The sequence below is a fragment of the Rissa tridactyla genome, chromosome 2 (assembly GCF_028500815.1).
Source record: "Rissa tridactyla isolate bRisTri1 chromosome 2, bRisTri1.patW.cur.20221130, whole genome shotgun sequence".
Lineage (NCBI taxonomy): Eukaryota > Metazoa > Chordata > Aves > Charadriiformes > Laridae > Rissa > Rissa tridactyla.
In genome coordinates, this window is record NC_071467.1 from 139,365,362 (window position 1) to 139,387,811 (window position 22,450).

Genomic DNA, 22,450 nt, shown 5'->3' on the forward strand with positions numbered 1-22,450 from the left:
AGGCTGTTTTACAACAAATCTTTGTAGTTCTAGCTATAATACTGATAATTTACAATGTGATGATTATAGCTATGGGATCTTCATGATGGGTTATAAATCAAGAGCAATGATGTAAAACAAGCTGGAAGGATGGAACAGTATTTTATAAACGTATACCTGAGTTCCTCCATACTTACGGTGTGGCAGATTCATCAGGAAGGGCGCTTTGTTAGCTTAGCTGGGATTGGAAATAGGGAGACTTATGTTTACTGGATAAAAAACTGTAAGCATGTTTTCGCTTGGACAGCTTCTCAACTGCAAGTGAGTTTGAAAGACAAGACCCATGTAAGTGTACAGGAAGTCAGCAGATGCGAAGGAAGACAGTTGCTGTGCCAGTAGTCCATTTTGCATATATTTGTGTAATGCTTGATACAGTGGAGTTTAAGTTACAGATTGGAGGTTTTAGATGGGCAGACAGAAAGAGTAGTAATTTCCTAGAAATTATCTCCAATCTTCATCAAGACTGGCTTTTTTTTCCCCTCTACTTCCTTTGGAAACTGCTGCTTTATAAATTTCATTAGAAAACCGCAGCTATGCCCATAGAAAGTTCAGTTTAAATCAATAACTTTCTATGTTGGCATACCCATGCAAGTTTGTTCCACTAGACTTTGCAGTATTAAAAATTCAGTATGCACATTGCCACGCATGATGAACATGACAGACATTTTGATAACCTTTTGCTCTACTGTGAGGTTTTTTTAAGAACAAAGATCTGTACATCTTCATATGTGTCAAAAATACCAACTAAAAAAAAAACCCCAACAGGAGTGGTTTGGTTAACTATCAGCTGTTTAGTATAGATCTGTTTCCAAAATTGTTTTTGTCTTTATTTTCCTTTTGTAACATGATTGGTCTGTCTGTAGTTTCAGTGAAACTTAAGTGAAAGTAAAGCACAATTGATAAGGAAAAATTACTTTCAAGCTGGAAAGATTAGTCATTGTTCAAGAAGAAAATAGTGACCCCTATTAATTTCTACAAAAAATTCGGCTCTTTCTTGTGCTTTAATGTCAGTGTTTCTTGCATACACTTACATATTTTTTGTGTGTATTTTGTTTCAATTTCAGCTATTCCATTCTATTCAGAGAACATGTATGGAGTTGCTGAAAGCAATTGAACTGTATCAAAAAAGGATTTGTTGTAAGTATGATCAAATACAGTAGCTAGAGTGATAAGGAGGTCTGCATTCAGAATCATTGAACAAGTGAGAAAGTAGAAGTGAAAATGAGGAGCTACTAGTTTCATTCTAGTTAAAAATAAAGATAACATTCTTTGCAGACAGATAAAGGCAGACTTGCTTATTTGCTTGAAGATCTCCCAGTTCTTAAGTTCTGTATTTGATATTATGCAGTGAGAGGTAGCAATAATTATGGAGAAAAAGCTTGCGTTTTTTTAAGTGGTTTTTCCATTACTTGCTTGGCCTATTTAAATTCAGAAGCGTACTGTCTTAGAGATGCTAACACTGTTCTGAACTGGGTTTTTGTTTTGTTTTGTTTTTACTCAGGATTGGCTATGAAGAATATTTGGCTTATTAATAGTTTTATAATTAAGTAACCCATGCTATTGCAATGAATTTGATATTGCTGACTTGGCTGTAACAGGTGTACAGTAATCCGTGGCAGTCATTAGTGAGAGACAGGAACCTCATTTGGGAACTTTCAAACATCAGGTTATATTAAATGACCTCTAAAGGTTCTCTGCAATCAATATTGTTTGATTCTCTGCTGCTGTGATTTCTGGCCTAGAAAAGAGAATCCAGCTTTGGAGACATCTTTCAGTTTACTTTCTTTTGTGGAATATTGTCCATATTTTCTTCAGTCTTTCCTTTTTATTTTGCCTGTCCAAAGAGAGATGGGGATGATGTTTCAGGTTGTGGAGGTATATTAGAGTACAGAACAGTAGTTTATTGAGTTCAAGAAGCATTGCACAGTAGCAGGTGAAACCCCTGATGCAAAGATGTGCATGCAGCATGTTCTACCAGACTATGCTATAAGTCTACATTGGATTGGACTGTCAACATTTGGAAAAATGACAAGAGGACTTCAAGAGATCTTCTTTCATTATATTAGTCCATTCTCCCTATTGATAGTGGGAAGAAATTGGTACTGTAGGAGACAGCCGCTTTGGAAGATTAAGATGAGGCCATAATGAAATGTTTTTGTAAGGATGTGAGATCATGAAGGCTCATGGTCCCAGTTTGGAAGTAGTCAACAAGTTAGTGTAAAAACACTTTTTTTTTTCTTCATTTTCTTGTTTAAAAAACAAACAGTTAATTTGAAATAGAAATATTTCAGATATTTGAAATATACATTTAAAAATAGTGTTTTAATTGTGTAGAATGTTAAAGCTGTAAAATAATCCTGCAAAGTAATTTGAAAATTAATGTTCTTTACAGTGAAGTACAAGATTTTTCACATGAAAAATTCAGTTCTGTAGTCAAGCATGAAAAATGGAGAGCAAGAGAAAAGCAAGTGAATGAGCTTTGGGTAGTATAACTCAGAAGTAGCTTCAGTGAAAGTATGCTACCAAGGATCAGCTGAGGCAGTCCAGGTGTCAAAAAAGGATTAAAAAAACCCAAAAACAACAACAAAAAAAAAGACCAAAAAGATATTGTAATCAAGATTGGGCCCTTTGTGTAATCTAACCAATGTAATTCTTTTGTTCAAGAAAGAAATAGCACGTTTCTCCTAGTGTCTTTCAGCACTGATGGAATTTTGTGATTCTTGTTAACTACAGCAAACCTATCAACAAATGTCTCAAATGAATCAGATCTTCTGATTAATAAATGCAGGAATTCCATGAGATTATTTATTTTTGCTGTGCTGCTTGCATTTAGAGGGACTTACTTATTTGATATTAGTCCATTTTTTAAGTTGTTAACATCCTATTAAATAACGTGTTTGACCACTCATTTATTTTCTGTTAGTTCTGTCTCAGGAAGAAAATGAATTGGGGAAATTTCTTCGATCACAAGGTTCTCAGGATAAAACAAGAGCAGGAAAAATGATGCAAGCCACAGGAAAGGCCCTCTGCTTTTCATCTCAGCAAAGGTATATGTGTCAGAATTACTGTCCGATTTACAAAGTACGTGAGATAATGGTAGTTGATTCACTGTTGGCATAATTAATTTTGCCATTTGAAATGTGTTGAGGAGCCAAATTATATGAAAGTTATTATCGACCAAACCTGCTGTAGTATTGGCATTACTGGCTTGCTCTGTGTAGTTTTGCTTGATCCTGTTTTTTGTCTTATGGACGTACTATGTCTGTGTATTTCCAGATCCCCACCCCATGCCTGTTCAGCTCAGCAGTTGTAAAGGTGTACAGGTGCATCTGCATGGCCTCTCTAGCAGTGGGGTTGTAAAGGAGTTGACATCAGGTCCTTCTCATGCTTGGTGGCACTTCTCACTCTGCAGAGAAATGCTCCATCAGGCCTGTTGTAGTGGTGGCTGAGTCCTGTGAGGGCAGGGAAATGGGTAAGGGAATGCCTTTTTCTGGGCCATGGAATCTCATACCTCAAGTAGACAGAGGAAAAATAACGAGCCTGGATGCCGTTTTCTGCTTTAACCGTACACCATGAAGTTCCCCAGGAGAAGATGCTAGATCTCCAGTAGGTTGGAGAGAAGCAAATCAGTAAAAGGTAAGGAATATGGAGGGACGCACATACACACAAACACATGCTGTTACCTGGAGCCCTTGATGTCTCACTGACCATGTGTTTGCTTGAAGAGTTTAAAAGTAACAGTACTTTATGACGTGATAAGTATTATCATGCTTTGCTTTTTTTTTTTTTTGTCTAACAGTATTGGGACTATGAAAGTTTGAAATTCACCATCATTTACAAGGGAAAATTCTGTTCCATTATATTCTACAGGAATTATTGGGGCTCCTAATTACTGTGATGCGTTCCAGCTTTAGCTTAACAGTGCAGCTGTTTGGCTCAAAATAAAACGTCACATACAGAGCACTGAGAATTTCATATGTTTATCTTGGGCTAGAGTTAGGTCATTAGCACATCCAGTAACAGCCATGAGTGAGATCTTTAAAACACATGTAATGCACTTTTGAGCAAAAGCCCTGATGATTTGCTTCTTTATAAAACTTAACTGTTTATAGAAATCCCACTGTATGGCGTGTCTACATAAACTGCATTTTCCTTTGAATGACTGGGTAAGTTATTTGTAGGATGAGAAAAAATGGGGGGGAAGACACAAGAAGTTCACATTTTCTTGTATCTCTTACTCAATGCATTTTAAGGTATCTTTTTAAATAAACTGATATGGAAATAAAACCAATTGTTTTTCTGTCTCCTCTTGAGCCATCCTCAAGCTCATATTAAAATTGTGACTGTTCTTATTTACGTTGCAAGCCAATAGCTAGCTCAGTAGCTCGTGATCAAGAAGACAATCTGCTGGTTACTGGAGCTGAAATCAGAAATTCTCTTATGCCTAGGAAGTCCCTAAGTAGCACATTAAACTAACTCTACACTGCTGTGGAACTGATTGAACCCATTCCAGTGAGGTGGCTGCTGGCAACCAAGAGGAAAGCAGAAGCAGCAGGAGGAAGCAAAGCAAACATTGGAGTAATCCTGTCTAGTTCTGAGATCCCATTAGGAGGCAAAGTGATGGCACAGGGAAGACAACAGTGTCCCCTACTGCCTTTCCAAAGTGTAGTTTCTGGAAGAAACATTTAAGAAAATGCCTCAATCCTTCCAAAAGTTAAATATCTTTCAAAGGAATTGTTCACATTCCTTAAAAAAAAAAAAAAAATCCAATAATTATCTACTTGACAGATGACTTCTTTATTTACATGTACATTTGAAGATTAAAAGGCTAATGGAAGTGCTTTTTTCTGAGGCTTAACATGACAATCCTGATAGATCTGTGGTATGGGGTATGTATCCAGTAATAAATTACCTCGGGTACGTTTTTAGAGTTGTTAAATGCAACTTGCAAAGAGGAACATTAATAGCATACAGACAAGCAGTTTGTCTAACTAAAATACATATGCACATTAGAAAAGGTTCCTTTTCCACTCGCTTGTGTAAGTGAAAGGTCACTATTTGAATAGGAAGGTTGCAAACACAATATTTGTGCAACATTACCCTGTTCATGTGCACTCCCAACCAAGCTGTAAAACCATCTGAACATATACTAGCACTTAATTGAACTGTTTTGGTTGTATATGTTTTTTTTGATGGCTAGTAAAGTGTCAGCAGTTGTATTAATCTGTCTGCCTTTGGAACAACTTCTTTAACATGTTCCTCTCCTTCCTTTCTTTCCTTCGTGCTTTCCCTCAGATTAGCACTGCGTACTCCTTTGAGTAGATTATATCAAGAAGTGGAAACTTTCAGATACCGGGCCATCTCAGACACATGGCTGACAGTTAACCGAATGGAACAGTATCGGACTGAATACAGAGGAGCTCTACTCTGGATGAAAGATGTGTCTCAGGAGCTGGATCCAGATCTTTATAAGCAGATGGAAAAGTTCAGGAAGGTATGAAGTTTCCTGTAGTTTCCTAGAAGGGGATGCCTGATGAATGACAATGAAGCGTGGTTTTGATTCTTCTGAGGAAGACATAATTCAGCAGCACTAAGGATGCCGTTTGTTGTAACTAATCTTTTCTGTGTGACAGAACTCCAGTTAATCTGAAATGGAATACAGTATCCCTCACAGAGTGGGCTGTAAGGAAAGTAAGAATGCTGTAAGAAACAACATTTTTCAGTAGTCTATTCAACTTCAGCCTAAATCTTTATGATTTAAATAATACATATTTTTAAAGAGGATTATCGAATTTTAAATACTTAGCTGTGATGCCTGAATTGACTAATGGAAAAAGATATGTCTCCTGTCAGGGAAGGGAAAATTGATTTTTGCAGCTAAAAAGTACAGAATAACAGAAATGCTGTAGTATCTGCTGCTAAATTTTTGGGTGCAGTTAAAGACCAACACTTTGAAAATTGGCGATTGTTGGATTTTGGGGAGGAGTTGCAAATTTGAAATTTGTTTTTAGGTTCTTTTTGCAGTTCAGCCTGACTCTTGGGCAACTGCTAAACACTGAAGCTGCTAAGTGTGCACTTTCCATAATTCGTCTTCATTCAGTGTCACTCGAAGTTTGCTATACTCCTCCCCTCCCAAAGGGCTTCCAAAAATCACAAGTCCTAGGTGGTAGTCTGCAGATTTGGTACCTACTGCAAGTATAGAACTTCTGTCCCAGTCGGTTCAGGAATGCTCGTGAAAACTTCGCATTTGCTAGTAAGGCTCCAGAGCTGATTTTGTTAAAAGACTATAGCGTTCACAGTTTGCTGTTTATAAATATTGACCATCAGGAGACATAGGATCCTAGGTGTAACATGGTGGCTTATGCTTTAACTAATGGCAGTAAAAAAATTTACAAAAATTGTGTGCTAATTGAAAACAGAGGCCTAATAACAGAAACGGTATTGAAGTGTACGTGCGTATGTGCTTGTGAATGTGAGTTAGAGACAAGTAATATACAAAAGAGAGTCCCCTGTTCATGGCTTAAGCAGTCTGTGACTGAAAGTGCTTGGAGATGAAAGATATTTAATTTGGAATTTTAAAAGCTTGAATAAACCATCCTGTCGGGAAAGGACTGGCATGCATCTAGGCTATGCCATTTTTTGTAAACTGAAGTGGTGACAATAGCAATTAAGGAAGGAGTGGAACAAGTGAAACCCCAGCTAGTCATCTAATCTTTATTTAATGCTTCAGTACAGGATATTCCTGTAAGTCTTGTGGCACTAGGCATATATCTTATTATGCCTTGTGGGAAATGTTTATAATGGCAAGTTCTTGCAGGTAAAATAATTGGTATGGTCTTGGCCTCAGCCAATTGCTTGTGTATAATGTTTGATTTATTAGGAAAACACTTAAAAAATGGAATGTCAGAATGAATAAAGCAGTACTGGTAATGGTGATACAAAATTGATTTATAGCATTCTTGCAAAACAAATGCTATGGAAGGTATAAATTATATAAATGGCAAAGTATTTAAAATAATGTATGCTTTCTACAGTGAGCTGCTGTAGTTAAAAAGTTCGATGTGAAATTTCAGCCGTCTTGGGTTGCTATGCTTCAAGGTCAGCAAAAAAAAGTTGTTTGGTTGGTTTGCTTTTAAAGCTCTCACAAAACTTACTTGTAAAAATGTGGGAATGCTAAGTATTTTGAAATATTTCTAGATCTGAAATGTTTTATATTCTGCTGTAAAGAAATAATGAACGTAGATTCTAAAATTTTGTAGTTTTACCTCAAATAGTTTAAAAAAAAAAACAAACAACAAAAAAACCCACGACTTCGAGAAGGTCTTTTGAAGCTTTCTTTCCTCTGACTGGCTGTCTGCTGAAAACCTTTCAGATCACATTGTAAAGGAGAGAACAAAAAGCTCTATATTTTGTAGCCAACAAAGTAAAGAAATGCCCTTGGTATCCACTTCCCTACATATCCCATCTGTGCAACAGGCATATCAAACTAGTCTTTGAAGACTTTAACACTTGTAGAAATAAACAACTTCTTTTTTAATTTTGGAAAAAACAACCATTACAAAAATAAAATCCTGAAGTATAGTGTACCTAGATAGCTGTTACTGAATAGGACACAACAGTTTGGTTTTAGTGCTTTACAAATATAGTAGGCAAACAAAACTAATGGTGGATAACTGTAGTCCTAAATAATTAAAGTAGAGGAGTTATTTGTATTGTCTTTTTGTTCTATTCTTGCTTGCAGATCTTAATTGTGCCATAGTGTGGCAGTGTAATGCTGGGTTGTTAGAGCTCGTTTTAGATCTGTAACAACAATTTAAGAAGTCATGCTAGTTTCTTGTTGAGAAAGATACCATAATTACTGATGTAAGGCTTTTGCTTTTAAAATATACCATCACTGTAAAGAAGTGTTTGATCTGGAGCTGCATATGTAGTTATACACCAGCAAGTAGTTAATGAAGGTGATCCTGTCAGAGCACTTGAACGAAAGTTTTCTTCAGACTTCTAATTGTAAAAATCCTAAGTATTACTTTAGTAAACATCTTGTTTTATTTCAAGTAAACAGTGCTGGTTTAGTGATCTTTAATGCACCTAGTGCATTAACAGTATTTATATCACTTGGTTATGGGACTGTTTTTCAAGTATGTAGCCTTTTATAATGCAATCCTAAATGTATCGTTATGTATACAGATACGGTACTTTTTTTTGGAGACCAAGGCTAAATCAATCCAGATGGGTTTTTCATACCTTCCTTCAGAATAGCTCAGGCTAAAAGATCAATAGTTCAGTCGGTGTTTTCAGAGCTGATAAAATCTGAGTTAAAACATTGGCATTTTTGTAGCTCCCTTTTAAAACAATGGGGTGCTTGAAAGAATTTTCTAATGCTGTTCTTAAGGCATCAGCCTAAATATGCGAGACCCAGCAATACTACCCCTTTCAAAGTGTCCCAGAGCACTGCAGAACAGCCTTTTTACATTGTTATTTGAAGATATCCATGTGATTGTAGCTACTTGAGTCAAACCAAGGAAACAGGTGAAGTATTTACTTTTCCCTGCAGAATTCTGTAAGTGCTATGTACCGTAATTCTTTTTTTTTCTATGAACAGGTTTCATGGATACTCCAGTGCTGTTCTAGATACAGAGGTCTTCCACCTCAAGTTCAAAGTTTGAATTGTTGCTTGAGAGAATCTGAATAGCACCTTGACAACGCTGTGATATTTAAAAGGATTTGAATGAGTTAATAATACCTCTTTAATAAATTCTCCACCACTGATCAAGATTTTAAGGTTCTTAAATCCAGGCTGTTTTACCTGTGTGGTGACTGTACACTATAGCATGAGCTCTGCCATGATGTTGTAAGAAGAGACCAAATTGCCCAAGTGCTGATAGTCTCCCAGTGTCCTTCCTCCAGCTCTGAAAAAGTTAAGCTTTTCCATGCATTTCCTGGGAAGGAACATGCGAATGTTCAGGGTGATAGGCTATGCCACCAGGCAACACCCTCCCATGTGCTGTTCTGTTTTACTTGCTAAGCTGTCTCAGATGCTTATATAGTGCAATATAGACTTTCTCATCAAACCTAGATGTTACAGTGCCACCCATAACAAGTAAAAAATGAGAGTTAAAAAAATTACCGTGCTGACCTTTAGGCTTACTATAAGAAAAATTACATCTGTGACATGGCAGGATTTATATCATGCTATATTAATACAGCAAATTAATCCTTTCTATATTTGTTTTTCGTTTCCATCATTATTCTACTCCTCTGCTTCCCCTTCATTCTGAGGCTTGAAGCAAAAAGCTGGAGTAGCTTTGTAAATTCCCGGTGGCCATGCTGGGATCCCTGAGACAAGCTGCACTGCAGCAGTGTACTGACAACTGGGAACATGGAGGGTTGGGCTCTGTTTCTCCCTGTTGTCTAGTCCCCTCTGCTTTGCCAAAGCTGCTTTCCTAGGAGCTCTGCTTCTGTACGAACCAAACAAAGCTCAGATGGGAGAAAGAATAGGTTCAAGCTGTGTAAGTGTAAGGAGTGATACATGTGCTCGTTGTTCATAAATGCTACGAGATGCATCTGCTTGGAATACAGTGCAAGTCCTGTATCTGTCTCTACAGTACTTGGATATTACAGGAATCAATATCTGAGTTTGTAAAACAGTATTTCTTAGATGGGGTACTGTCTGGAAAAAAAGAGCTTGGTTTTGATCAATGTATTTGCAGGGGATCTGTGGGGGGAACAAGTAGAATGGTTTGTGCTGGGCCTCCTTGTTCTGAAAGATTAGAAAAGCCCTACCCTACAGTGAGTGCAGAGCCCTGACATATTCCAGTGGTGCTAAAGAAGTGGAATAGATCCTACCATGGAATAGAATTGTTAGAATATTCCCCAAAAGATCCTAAACAATTGTAGGACCCTTAATGCCTAGCTGTTACTTTGCATGCAGCTGTTGAGAAACTTGCAAGCTTGCAGTTCAGTTGTTTGGGCACAGTTTATCTCGAGTTCTTTCTAGTTGTAGCACTCTATATGCTTGAGACAAAATTAATGCCCTTAAATGGTATTTTAAAGATAAGTGTGTCAAGAGGAAAGGAAAGGCAGTGGAAAAAAAAAAGTTAGTTCAACAAGAACAACTCATAATGATATAACAATAGCTTAAACTGTTGTTTTTATCAATGTACTAAGGTAAGGAGTGGCTGATCTATGCAAGTTTTCTGTTAAATAACTTTTAAGAAATAAAAGTTAAAGCTTATGTGGACAGCTGGAGAATAATGAAGATCTAAATAAATCCATTGATTAAAAGGTCAGAAGGGAAACACTGAAGTATATGCATTTATTGTAAAGATCTCAGCAAGTATGGAGAAGCTACATCTGCTGCAGCCTTACAGGGAAGGTTTGGGACTTACATCTTTGTTCCCCTGCTGCCTGCTTGCCTACTAGCACTGCCTGGTATGAGTGCATTCTGGCTTGTGTTATGATGAAGGGTCTGTGCCATGTTACAATGTCATCTGCTACTCTCCTTCTACTCACCTGCCCATTAACATCAGCTGCAAACAGCCCTGCAAACCTGGAGGCACTGTGGAAATGTGCAGGAGGGATTTTTTTTATTTTTGTTTAATTCTGTGTTACATTTGAAAGGTCTTGGCAAGCTAAGGAAATGCAAAAAGTCTGGGAAAGGAGAAAAAGCAAATATGATGCTGATCTTTGAAATAAGAACAAACTTGGCAGTTGCCATTCTTGTGAACTTAATTTCAGTTTCTGGTAAAAGAAATGAAAATGAAATCTGTAGCCACTTAGAGGCTAAGAAACTGAAGAGTAAGTAAACAACACAGGTTTAGAAATAACATTACAGATTTTTTGTTGTTATTTTGCATTTTTAATCAAATTATTAAATTAATAGGAAAAAAATTGCAAATCTGGATTGTTACAATTTCTTATGAGTGGTTCCTGGAAAAATGAATTTAACTTTCCTAGAAAAATAAGAGCTTTCAGGAGTTGAGAGTTTAGAATATTGGCTGAGGGACACTAAACAAAGTTTCAGAGGATCATAGAATATAAAGATGGAAAATACCTTAAAAAGCAACTATACTCTCTTCCTGCCAGGACAAAATTGTGCATTTGTAATATATTTTCCAAGTGTTGTTCTACATCTAATAAATATAATTCAGTTGAGGGTGACACTCTTAGAAGTTCAGTGGATATTGGTGATGTTGTAGTTCAATTATTAAAAAGTCAACCAAAAGGAAATGTGCTAATGATAATTACATCTGCAGATGATACTGAGCTGGAAAGGCTTTTGGTTTTCCAAGCAGCAAAGTATACCGGCATCTCAAAGAAAAATGTCTTTGGCCGTTTCAGTCACAGTGGTGTAATCGATAGACTCTCAGCTGCCATAGTTACAAATAGCAGTGTAAGTGATTGATGTTTGGAGCCAGCTGTGGTAGTCACCGTTTACCAACTTTGTTTTTTAAAAATTAAAAAAAAAAAAAACAGCTGTAGACAGCAATTGTCTCTCTTTTTAGGTGATACTTCCACATTAGATTTTGAGGTTAACTTCATCTGGAAAATTTAAAGTGCGTTTGCCTTTAGGTGACAAAAATGTAGGCCTTTGCGTGTGAGAAAGCAAGAAGATGATTGTTGTGCTCTGGAAATATCAGCAAGGTCTAAGTAGCTTTAGTAGACTGCACATTAGATATGAGATGTGTGGCACTATGATGTGAAATATAATGCTGGCTTTCACAATACCTACTAGGAATGTGAGATGGTAGAATCTATCACTTCGACAGTCCATCTTTATCGCTCTTGGTTCAAAATCTTCCTTAAAAATAAAAAAAGCTCCGCTGCCCCCCCACCAAAGAAACCCCAGTCTGTTTGCTGATTTGAATTGCTGCTGCTTATGAGATAAATAGGTGAGATTCCAGGAGATCCAATAATACTCACCGCAAGATAGTTGCGGACTCTAAAATTAGTAAGATGGTGTCATGCTGCACTTTCAGATCCACATCTTCATGTAGCAATGTGATGGCAGAGATAAAGAGATACAATATGATGATAAGCAACACCTACACATGTATCACTTCTTCTGACATGCCTGTGCCACCAAGAGTATGTTTGGTTTCATTCTGGTAGGGAATAGCAGTAAGAACATTATTTTTAAGTGGCTTATTAATGTGAAAGTATATGGTGTTGGAAATGTTAAAATTAATGATTTACCTAGAAAATATGGTAGTGAAAAACAAAACACCCAAAAAAGTGCTCTTGATACAAAATTGTAGTTTTTGCGTTGTCATTATCGTGTCTCCGTGTAAAAGCAGATGGAGCTTTTTTGTAAAAGTGGTGCTGAGTGTGTTTTCTCTGGGCAGTTTCTGCTGTAATGTTTTTTCCAGGTTTTCCAACGTCAAATTCAGTAACATTAAGCAGAGAAACCAAAACATTCCAAGGTATTTTACATACAAAATGCTCAAGAATTTTGAGGCAGTTGTGAAAGATGCACCTTTTCTGAAAATGTGCCCTTAAACAGAAATGTTCTTCATGGCATTTTATAGTCTTATAACTTTAAATTGCCATTTCAAGTGCCATTTGTAAGGTTCAGGGTAGACAATAAGATAAAATCAATGATTTGCTGAAGCCATTTCATGTATATTAAATATCACCGATGATTGTTATTGGGTTAAAAGCAAAGTAACAATGTGTGATGGAGATGCCCTTAAAAATAGAAACAGGCTTCTTGGAACAGATTACATCATCTTAAGAGGTATTGCTTGTAGAATAGAGTCGCTTCCAGAGATTGATGCTTGCCCTTGAGAGGCAGTTCATCATCTGTTCAGTTATTTTTAAGAAGAGTCTGAGGTGAGATTCAGTAAGATGGCTGTAAAATAGAATAAAATGAAGTGCTGGACTACAGATACAACATATTTTTTAGCAACTTTGTTTCATGTAACCTGGCTGAAATAAAAAAAAAAAAAGTAGACTTGGTTTAATTTTGCATTTTCAGACTTGTATTTATTTCAAGAAAAGGCAGGCAGACACATCCTAAAAATTTCTGTTCACATAAGTAGCAGAACTTGTAATGTTTCAACAGAGTACAACAAATATATTTAAAAAAAAAATCAGTTATTTAAATCAATAGTAATGTTAAGTCCAACTTTAATGTAATAATTATTATTGGCCCCAGTATTAAAAAGTCACTCTCAAATATGATGTGACAAAAATTAAGCTCCAAGACTGTCTTATGTCTGATAATTATAGAAATTTGTAAGCATTTAGTGTAATACAGAAATTAAAAAAAAAATTAAAAAAGAAAGGAACAACTGAACACTGTTTTCACTTAGTTATTCTGCTGTGTCTTGGTCTTAAAATCAGAAAGAAAAGATGATTTCCTAGACAATTTCCATTGCTTACAAGAAGACTCTAACCCCACAAACCAGTCTGTGCGGGCAAAGCCCCGAACCCGTGTGGATCATTATGGGAATTCAGAACCTAAATGAAGTGTAAAAATGTAAACAGAATAGGTTGAGAAAGGAGATTTGGAAAATTCCCTCAGCCTTAATAATCTGAAAGGGCTAGGAAGATAGCTAAAGAAATATTTTTTAAAAATAAATGAAATACAGATGTGACCGAACTGAGAGAATTCTGCAGGATAGAAGAATAAACAGGAAGGGGAATACAGCTGTTGGGGAAAACATTGTTTATACAAGAGAACCAAGTTTTTCTATGGTCGCCACTGCCCAGGAATTCTTCTTACGCTTTCCTAAAATGCCTGGGTACATACATAATGTAGTCCATCTGCTTTTACTTCATAAGGCCTTTGCTGTTCATTTATGTGCTACATAAGCTCTGACTGATTACAAAGTTGCTATGTTTGATTTTTCTCCTTCACTTAATGAAACCAAATTGAAGATAGGATTAAAAAAAAGCCCACAAACAAAAGGTACTGTTCTAACTATAAAAATGGCTAATATGCCATTTCATCTCTGCTTTAGGGATATTCTGCCTGAACCCGGCTTAGATTTCAAATATTGTTTCTTCTGTAATAACACAGTGTGAAGTCTGAAGACCACTACAGAAAGATTTTTTTTTTTTTTTATATAGTACAATCTTTCTGAGATTCTGGACAAAGTGTAATTAAATTGTTTTGAGGGAAACAAGGCATACTTATTGATGTATTAAATGCCAACCAGGAATAGCAATAACAGTGCATGGGATTATGTGCAACAGACATTGTGTTACAAGTGAATTATGATTATTAGTGGGTGCCATTTCAGACTCTGTGCGGAAAGAGGTTAAATAGAAAACAAAACCCAAAAACTCAACTATAGGATTTAGGCTCCTGCATTAGCACTGTAGACAGAGCAGTTTTGTGCTTGGGACAGTGGGAGCATCTGGGGACTAAAAGGCAACTTGGTCATCACGGTGATCTTGTTACAGGTACCTTTCTTGGAGTGTTGGCGTCACATCCAGCTAGGATTTACAGCATACATGTCAGGGTTGTTCCCTGGCACTTTGTACATCCGCCCATCCCACCACCCTTTGCGTTGGCCAAAAGGCTTTTGCAGGCCAGCTTACTTGTTTATGGTGCTTTCACTGGGTAAAATGGTACTGCACCTGAACTTGAGCTTTTTGGACCCCTTTAACTAATTCTGGCTTATTCACTCCCCCTGTCCACCTACTCAGAAGGGGCCCAGACTCAAGTAACGATCTCGCTCAGGCCTTGAAGAATTAAATTTGGATGAAAACAATGAAAAATATAAGTGACGTTTTCTAACTACGAGGACATTCCACATAAAGAATTCAAGACCTGCAGAATATCTTCAGTAAAAGAGATAAACTGAACTGTGTAATTACTATATGAATAAAATCACGGACATAGGAGAGAGGTTAGTTTTATGCTATATTACGATTTTCTTTACATCGCCCCTCTGGTCTTTCAGTGTTCAAAGGCAGTAATTAACCTGTCTCCGTTTCCTGCGGGGGCTCACTGTCTAATTGCTCTCCACTTGCCAGTAGCCCTCCCTGCAACACGTGTGCCAACTGTCCTTTGCTCTCGGGTTATCTAATATGATGAACACAATTTAGTTATGGTAAACTCAGAGCAATTCTCTGCATTTTTAACATTAGTCCAGGTTACTTCTGTTTTAGAGCTGAACATGATCTTTCAGACCTGAAAGATCATTTCTTTACTTTTGCCATTTATTTTGGGTCGGCCTGCTTCTTTGTACAAATCTTTGCAACCAGTTTTTGGCAACTTGGGGATTTTCATCATATTCACAAAATGTTACTCTTTGTTTTCAGACTACATAAAGTTATTTGCGTCTGTGCAAAGAAACTTGGATTTTATCAGCTCCCTCGTAGTCATTTCAGGAGAGGAGACGTTCTAAGTTATCAGGACTAAACTTTTCCCTAAAGTGGATATATGTTCATGCACAAAAATGTGCACCTGTTTGCAGTTTAGAATAATATGTGTCTAAGCATGCTGGTGTGGTAATTACTCACAACTGCAGACTGACACATGTGCGCTCACTACTAGAACTGCACTTGGGGCTTGTAATGTAGAAGTCTATCCCCAAACTCAGAAGCAACGCTGCTTAGATGAATGTTGTCCTGGTTGCAATTTTTGTTGTTGTTGTTGTTCTGGTCACAAGAATAGAAAAATCATTGGTAATTATTTTCTTTGTGGGTCCTGGCTTCAAGGTCTGTATTAATGTCAACACTTATTTTTTCCTTTTGGCCTAGTAAAGCACACATCCGGGGTTTGACTAATACTGAAACTTGTTACCAACAGAAAGTCGAGGCATGTATTTAGGCTTCTTAAAGTAGAAGAAAGCAGACCTCATAGCGAGGCTAGAAGCTATATATTTATTGCCTTTCCTTTATTTAAGTTGTCAGTTCAGCTTTGTTCCCTTTTTAAAATAATATGTGTATTGATCCAAGCTGTAAAAAATGAATAAAATTACTGTGAGAAACTTTTGTGGTCTTAATAGCTTGAGGAGCATGTTATGTTCTCTGCTAGCTGGTAGTCGGAGAGTAGCCAGAAGGTGTGAGCTCTGAGGGGTAGAGCTGCTCTCATACAGTTTATTCCTTTAAACACCCAATGCGAATGAGTTAGGAGGGGAGGCTGTGTGCGCTCTAGCTTTCGGCTGTCACATATCTGACTGCATGACAACTCCCTCCTTTGATGAGTTTTGAAGTTAAACAGATTGACCGTCAGTAATTTGTCTTGATGCTGGAGGAGAATAGAGGAGAAGCCTCCTGAAGCCGGCACTGGTGTCAGCTGGGATGTAGCTGCTGACGGCAGCCCTCTGCTTCCCCCCGTAGCCTCCTTTGGAGCAAGAGCTACAGCTCTCTGGGACAAAGCTGCTGAGGTTGGGCCCTTCCCTACATACAGTGTGGACGCGTTCATTTGGAGCTGATTTCTTTCTGCGCAAGCAGGAGATAGGGAAGGTGGTAGGTAACACGTAAAGAGCGCAGGGCGATGTATTTGAGAAGTGGGGGAAGAAGATTTTTGGAAAGGCAAAGCCAAGTGTACACATAGGCCTTTTTCCAGGGAGGGTGTATAGCTATGCAGAGATGCTGCTTTTCTGAAAGGTGATGCCTAAATGGAGCTGAACTGGTGCACACTCACTGTATTTTGAGACTATCAGGTTTTTTGAGTCTGTCAGTTTAATTTAAAAATGTATTTTCCTCAGCTTAAATTCAACTAAACAACTCTTAATTTGAAATTTCTTGTGTAAACTTACTTAGCATCTGTTTAATTCAAAATCATTTTTAAAACGGTTTAGTTAAGCTGCAGAAAGGTAACGTACGTTCTCCATTCCTAGGGCTGTGGGCTTGGAGGCTCTTGAATTTTTAAGATGGGCCGACTATGTAACATTTTTTGCTTTGCCTGCTTATTATGTCGTGTTGTGATCTTAACTTCAATAATGATTTTGAGTGTGGTTCTGAAGAACTGAAAACTGTTGCTGCTTTCAGCTTCTTAAATTTAACAAACTTTCTGTCATTTTACAATAAATAGTGGTTGGAATTATGAAAGTGATCCACATTTTGTATTTGAGAGTTGTTTGCCTACTGTATTTGATGGAAATTTTTTTAAAAGCTGACGTAGTTTATTTTCTCTTTATATTCCATTTTGTGTTTTGTTGTGATGAACTCATTGCTGCTAGAGCACTTGGATTCATATTCTGGAATTGCCAGTGTGCTGCTCTGTTTGTAAAAGCTGTTGTGAGGCTTAAAGCTAAAGATTTTGTCATCTGGGTTTTGGCTGGCTGAACTTGGTGGATTGTGCGGGGAAATGTAACTTTGATCAGGGCTGTGTCCAGCTGCTGGGTAAGTGGAAAAGATTCTGTAGAAGCTCTGCTCTCACCAGTTGGTGTGCTGTGTCTGCCCACACTGGGCCATGCTAGAGGGGCAGAAATGGGGAAGGGGGCAGAAAATATCTCCTTAATTCCTGGTAATTCCTTAGAAAAAAATTCAGAGGTTTTGTGTTGCTGTTGGGCTGTACCTTTCAACCTGGTTTTGGTTTTGGTTTTTTTTTTCCCTGTGAAGGGACTAAATTATTTTTTAATAATGGAGGAGGAAGTGTATTCCTGTTGCTGCAGGGCAGCTCTTCAAAAAGTTGTTATTTAGCACAGAGAGCAATATTACTTGCCACAGAAAGTTTTCATGTCTCGGGGAAATTTGATTTGGGTATAACAAAACTTTGCTGTTGCAAAGACACGTTTGGATCCAGGTCTTTGCTCTACCATAGTGTTGATAGTAGGGAGGAAAAGATATCAAATTCAAGTCAAAAAAGTTAAACAGGCAAGGAGAAACCCAACATTCTATTGAGATGTCTTCAATTAGGCTACCTTGTTGATTGAATAGCAGGAAGACTTTTGGCATATGAATTTAGAGCATCTTTAATTGATGGGCCTGTTCTGATTAAATATCTAACCCAGTAGTAGGGCTGCTCCAACAATGTTTATTTTCAGCAAACTAACTTCTTAAAAATAAAAGAAAAAAGAGAGAAAATAAATTAGCTCTATATGTTTTTTTCCCAGAGGATTCATGTAGACAATAACACTGTTCAGTGCGCCACTCCCCTCTTAAATATCATGACTGAAAGTTTCACATAGCAGACATCCGTCTAGGACTTGAAAGAAGAGAGAAGAGTGTTGCCTGCATGCTTGGGCAGTGAATGCTGGAAGCTAAGCTAGGCCTGTCCAGGTAGATCCTGTAGGTTTTGGCAATCTGTTTGCAAAATTTAAACCCCAGGTCTTAATATATATGTAGGCTTCTGTACAAGGGGGTACACAATTTCATGAAAGTAAAGTACTGAGATCTGAACTTCTTTCTGCTCTGCAGTTATAGCTGTAGAAAAGTTGGAGCATCTCAAAATTGCCCCCACCCCTTTTCCAAATGCATCTGTGTGAATGCAAAGCTTATGTACTGTCATACAGCTAAAACATGTGAAGCATTTGTACATGCATTCTATTATTTAGGCATGTTTGGGCGTAGGCAGTACTTGAATACACCCTGACAATTGAAACTTAGTACTCCTACGGTTATAAAATTCTATAGCTCAGCATGCTTTTGAATTTCAATAATGGAAAATCTGCTGTTACACAGGTGTTAAAGAAATTATTACCTTGCTGGAAAAGCTCATTTGAAGTATCTGCGCTGCCTCAGACCACAGAACAGAGAGTTCTCCCACCGGGAGAAGGCACTCAGCCAGTCTGAATCCAGTATTGCAAACTCACAAACCCACTTTGACCTTCAAACGTGCCTCAGGGTTACCTTATTCTTAAGGACGGACATGTTAGTCCAAACAAAAATCCACTGTCTGTCCATCATCTGTCTTCATTGGTGACCAATGCTAGCAACCAGGGACTTGCATAGAGCAAATACACAGTGGCATTTTCTTGTAGTACTGTGGCCAGTAGAGGCATCATAAGGGTTTTTTTTTCCTATGAAATTGTCTAATTGTCTTTTGAACCAATGGAAATTCTGGTCATCACACCAGATTGCTGTGATCAGAGGGCTGCCCTACTGGCACAGATGTTGTGTAAAGATCCTCTGTCCTTGCGTTGAGTTTAGACGGCTGATTTGGTATAATGCTCTCTGGTTCCTGTGTTGGACGAAGTCTGGTCTTTTCCAGCTTTTGTATATGTGGTCTGATGGATTTCCATCATACTCCTCCTTAGTCACTTTTTTTTCCTGAGCTGCAAAATCCTAATTATTATTCTTTTTACAGAAACTAAATTACGTCTTTGATCAAACATTTTGTTCTTACCTGCTTTTTTTTCCCCATTGCTGAGCCTGAACTGATGTGCTCTTGAGATCCAACTTGGCTTTCAGCGGAAGAAAAATACAGAGTGAAAAAAAAAAAATCTTTGTGTCAGTATATAATATTTATGGAATCACATGCATAATGTGTGAGGAGGCTCTCATTTTTCCCCGTCCCTAAAGAGACACAAGAGGGTTGGAAAAGGTACATTATAGAACAGCAGGAATAAACACTGGGCTGGGAAGGAAGTGAGGCAGTAGAAAAAATAAAGAAAGAGAGAAAGAAGTAAGAGAAATGTGTATGTGTTTGCATAAAGGAGAGAGGCAAAGCTACTTGATAGGATTCAATTTCTGTGATAGCCGTCACTGAATATATCAGAAGATGGTACAAACAGCCTTTGTTTTTTTGGGAGGAAAAAAAGGAAGAATATTCAAGCCAGCCATAACCTTATATCCTCACAGGGGTCAGAGAATTGCTCACATCTGCTGACTGTCAGTGGTTATGAAGTAAGCAGTTTTGACCATGGCTTACTCATTACAGCCAGGCTGGAGTTACGTGGCGTGTGAGCCAACAGGCTCAAGGCAGTAAAAGTTTTACAGGCTGAGCACTGAAAAACTTAAGGGGAAAATGTGGCATAAATATGACAGAAAGAGCAAATTTCATATTCTATTGAATAAAATCCACAAACAAGTCGTAGTACATGTCCACGACTTGCCTGTTTGGTAAATACAGTATTTGTATAATATCTTTTAGAAAAAAATCCTCTGTTGAGATTTAAAAACAGCAGTAGTTAATTCAGTGTACCTAATAGCATCTTTTCTTACCTTATGTTTTTATATTGCTGTTATAGAAAAAACAAATGCAGCAACGCTCATTAGGAACTTTACTCTTTAAGACGACATTCTCCTTGACCCAGGACTATAGACATGGATTTCAAACCAGGAAGGAAAAGGCAGCCATCCGGCCCAAAGTACTGAGAGGATAAGGACGGGGCTAGAAATTGGGACGAAGCTGTATGGGCAGGTGAGAAGAAAAGCAGGAGGCTCCGGAGTCAGAGAAGGGAACAGAGGATGGAAGTAGAAGTTTGTCTGGGCCATATTTGTACCCCAAGCACAATGGCCGCATCCCCAGTGACTGGAGATACAAACAACATGACAGGTTATGTTTGGACTTCTAGATTAAGGAGCTCTTTTCTATATTTAATCACAATTTCACCTCTCTGTATATTTAATTCTTTTCTCCTCCCAGGCAGCGAATTGCTAATCGCAGCTCTGCAACTACATTTGCAAGTTTTCTGCAATGGTTTTTGTCAAGATCTTCTCTAAGGATGTAGCTTACCTGTCAGCCAGTGGCAGGAGTCTCTTGGTACAGTTTGAGTGAGCACATATAGCAGTCCACATCTCTGTCTTGAAAAACTGGACAGAAAGAGTATCAAAAAGTGTGAATAGTAACTTAAGGATGAGGGGAAATGACTTAAAAGAAGGTGTTTCTAGGTCTAGTTTGTCAAAGAGAAGACGGAGAATTGGTTTGACCGTGGTCTGTAAGTTGCTGAGGCTCCTCAGTCTGTTCATTAGGAGTTTATCAAGATTTATGGCTTGGAAGCTTAAGCTGGATGAATTCAAATGGTAACTAAGGCACATACTTAAATACTGACAGTTATTATTAGCAATAAAGAAAATACGTGTTTTTTTCCTGGATGTCACTTAGGTTAGGATTCATCACCCCTGATTTCAGACATCTGCTGTGTAGATATCTGGACTTAACTAGTCAAAAGCTCCCTTTAGAGTCCAGTGGAGAGAACTGGGCACTTTTAGGGTAACATGAACCAAACTCCAGAGTCAATTGTTTGTGTTGGCAAGTTCTCCATCCTCTGGAACAGATCACGGGGTAACAGTGTAGATGTCAGCATCTGAGCTAGGCACACCTAGCGTGTTTTGGGAGACACACCTTAGGGTAAGTGCAGGAGTAGTATTTTGTAATGTTAATCTACTGATTTGTTCTGGCCTTAAACTCTGTAGCCAAATACACGGCAACTGTCTAGGAATGCTTTCCTAGAAAACCTGCAGAGCTTCTCAAAGTTGGGTCAGGTATGAATGACCAAGGGGATGGGAATCCTGCTGTGCACAGGGACAAATTCTGGCAAAAACTGAGCCAAAATAGTGACTACAATTTTGAAGAATACTATGGGATTTATAATGGCTCTCCTCAAAGAACCGCTGAAATGGGCCATGTCCTATAAGAATGTTTTGAAAATCACAGAATCAGAGAAAATATGGGATCCTTTTTGGTGCTTCCTGGAGTGTAAGACTTTGCTACCCACAAATACCTGAATGTTTCTAATAAAGTGGTTTTAACACACTGAAAAAAGTAAATTAAGTATAAATCTTTTTTATTTAAAATAGTATAAAAATTGTGGTCTTTTTAAAAATTAGTATTCAACTAAAACTAATGACGTCTGATAAGTTTTTAAAACTGTGAAAACTTAATCCAACACAAATATAATAAGCTTTCCCTATTACATGATTACTTAGTTTTCTAGGTGAGTAAGGTTTTAAAATCTGTAATTGCTAATAGATTTAAAGTACAGAACATTATCATCCAACTGTAAAAGATTTTCAGGTTGTTCTGTTCCGTTGTGGTAGATGGTACTCTAATGTTAAAAATATCTATGTGGATGTCTGTGTGTAGATAGTTTAAGTTCTAAGTAATGCAACTTTGCAAAGTTCCTTCAATATAGATTCTTTAAAAAGCTCCTATTTCTTTTTCTTTTCAAATTATAATTTATTCAGTGCCTCAGGGCAGTATGGCATGTTAGAGGCAGAAGTAAGAGCTGTCAAAGTATGATTACTTTCGTGATGAAAAAATAATTAACCCCCCAGTCGTTCTATAGCGTTATACAGCATCACAGGCACAGATGGGAACAGAACATAAAAACAGTTCTTTTATTTCTATTAATTTCATGGACTTGAGAAATTCTGCTCTATTATCCGTTGCATGCTATGCGCTAATTTTGAGCTGTGCATTGTATCAAAGGTATCAAGGCTATCACGTGTCGGTGTAAAGTGTCCATGTAAAATTTAGTTCTGTCATATAATCCTTTCCCTGCCTGGTACCCAAGTATTTTCCTGCCTATAGCATCTCTATTAGCCCTTCCTGAGGGGGATGGAA

The 22,450-nt window shown here is 37.7% G+C and overlaps 1 protein-coding gene across 5 annotated transcripts in view; it reads left to right on the plus strand.

Moving 5' to 3' along the window:
- ICA1 (islet cell autoantigen 1) overlaps positions 1–22,450 on the plus strand; it is a 72,923-nt gene that overhangs the window by 16,428 nt on the left and 34,045 nt on the right. For all 5 annotated transcript variants that reach the window (XM_054192270.1, XM_054192265.1, XM_054192266.1 and 2 more), the window contains 3 exons: positions 1,104–1,176; positions 2,963–3,086; positions 5,335–5,533. In XM_054192270.1, the coding sequence (XP_054048245.1) occupies positions 1,104–1,176; positions 2,963–3,086; positions 5,335–5,533 (396 nt within the window). The remainder of the gene's footprint in view (positions 1–1,103; positions 1,177–2,962; positions 3,087–5,334; positions 5,534–22,450) is intronic.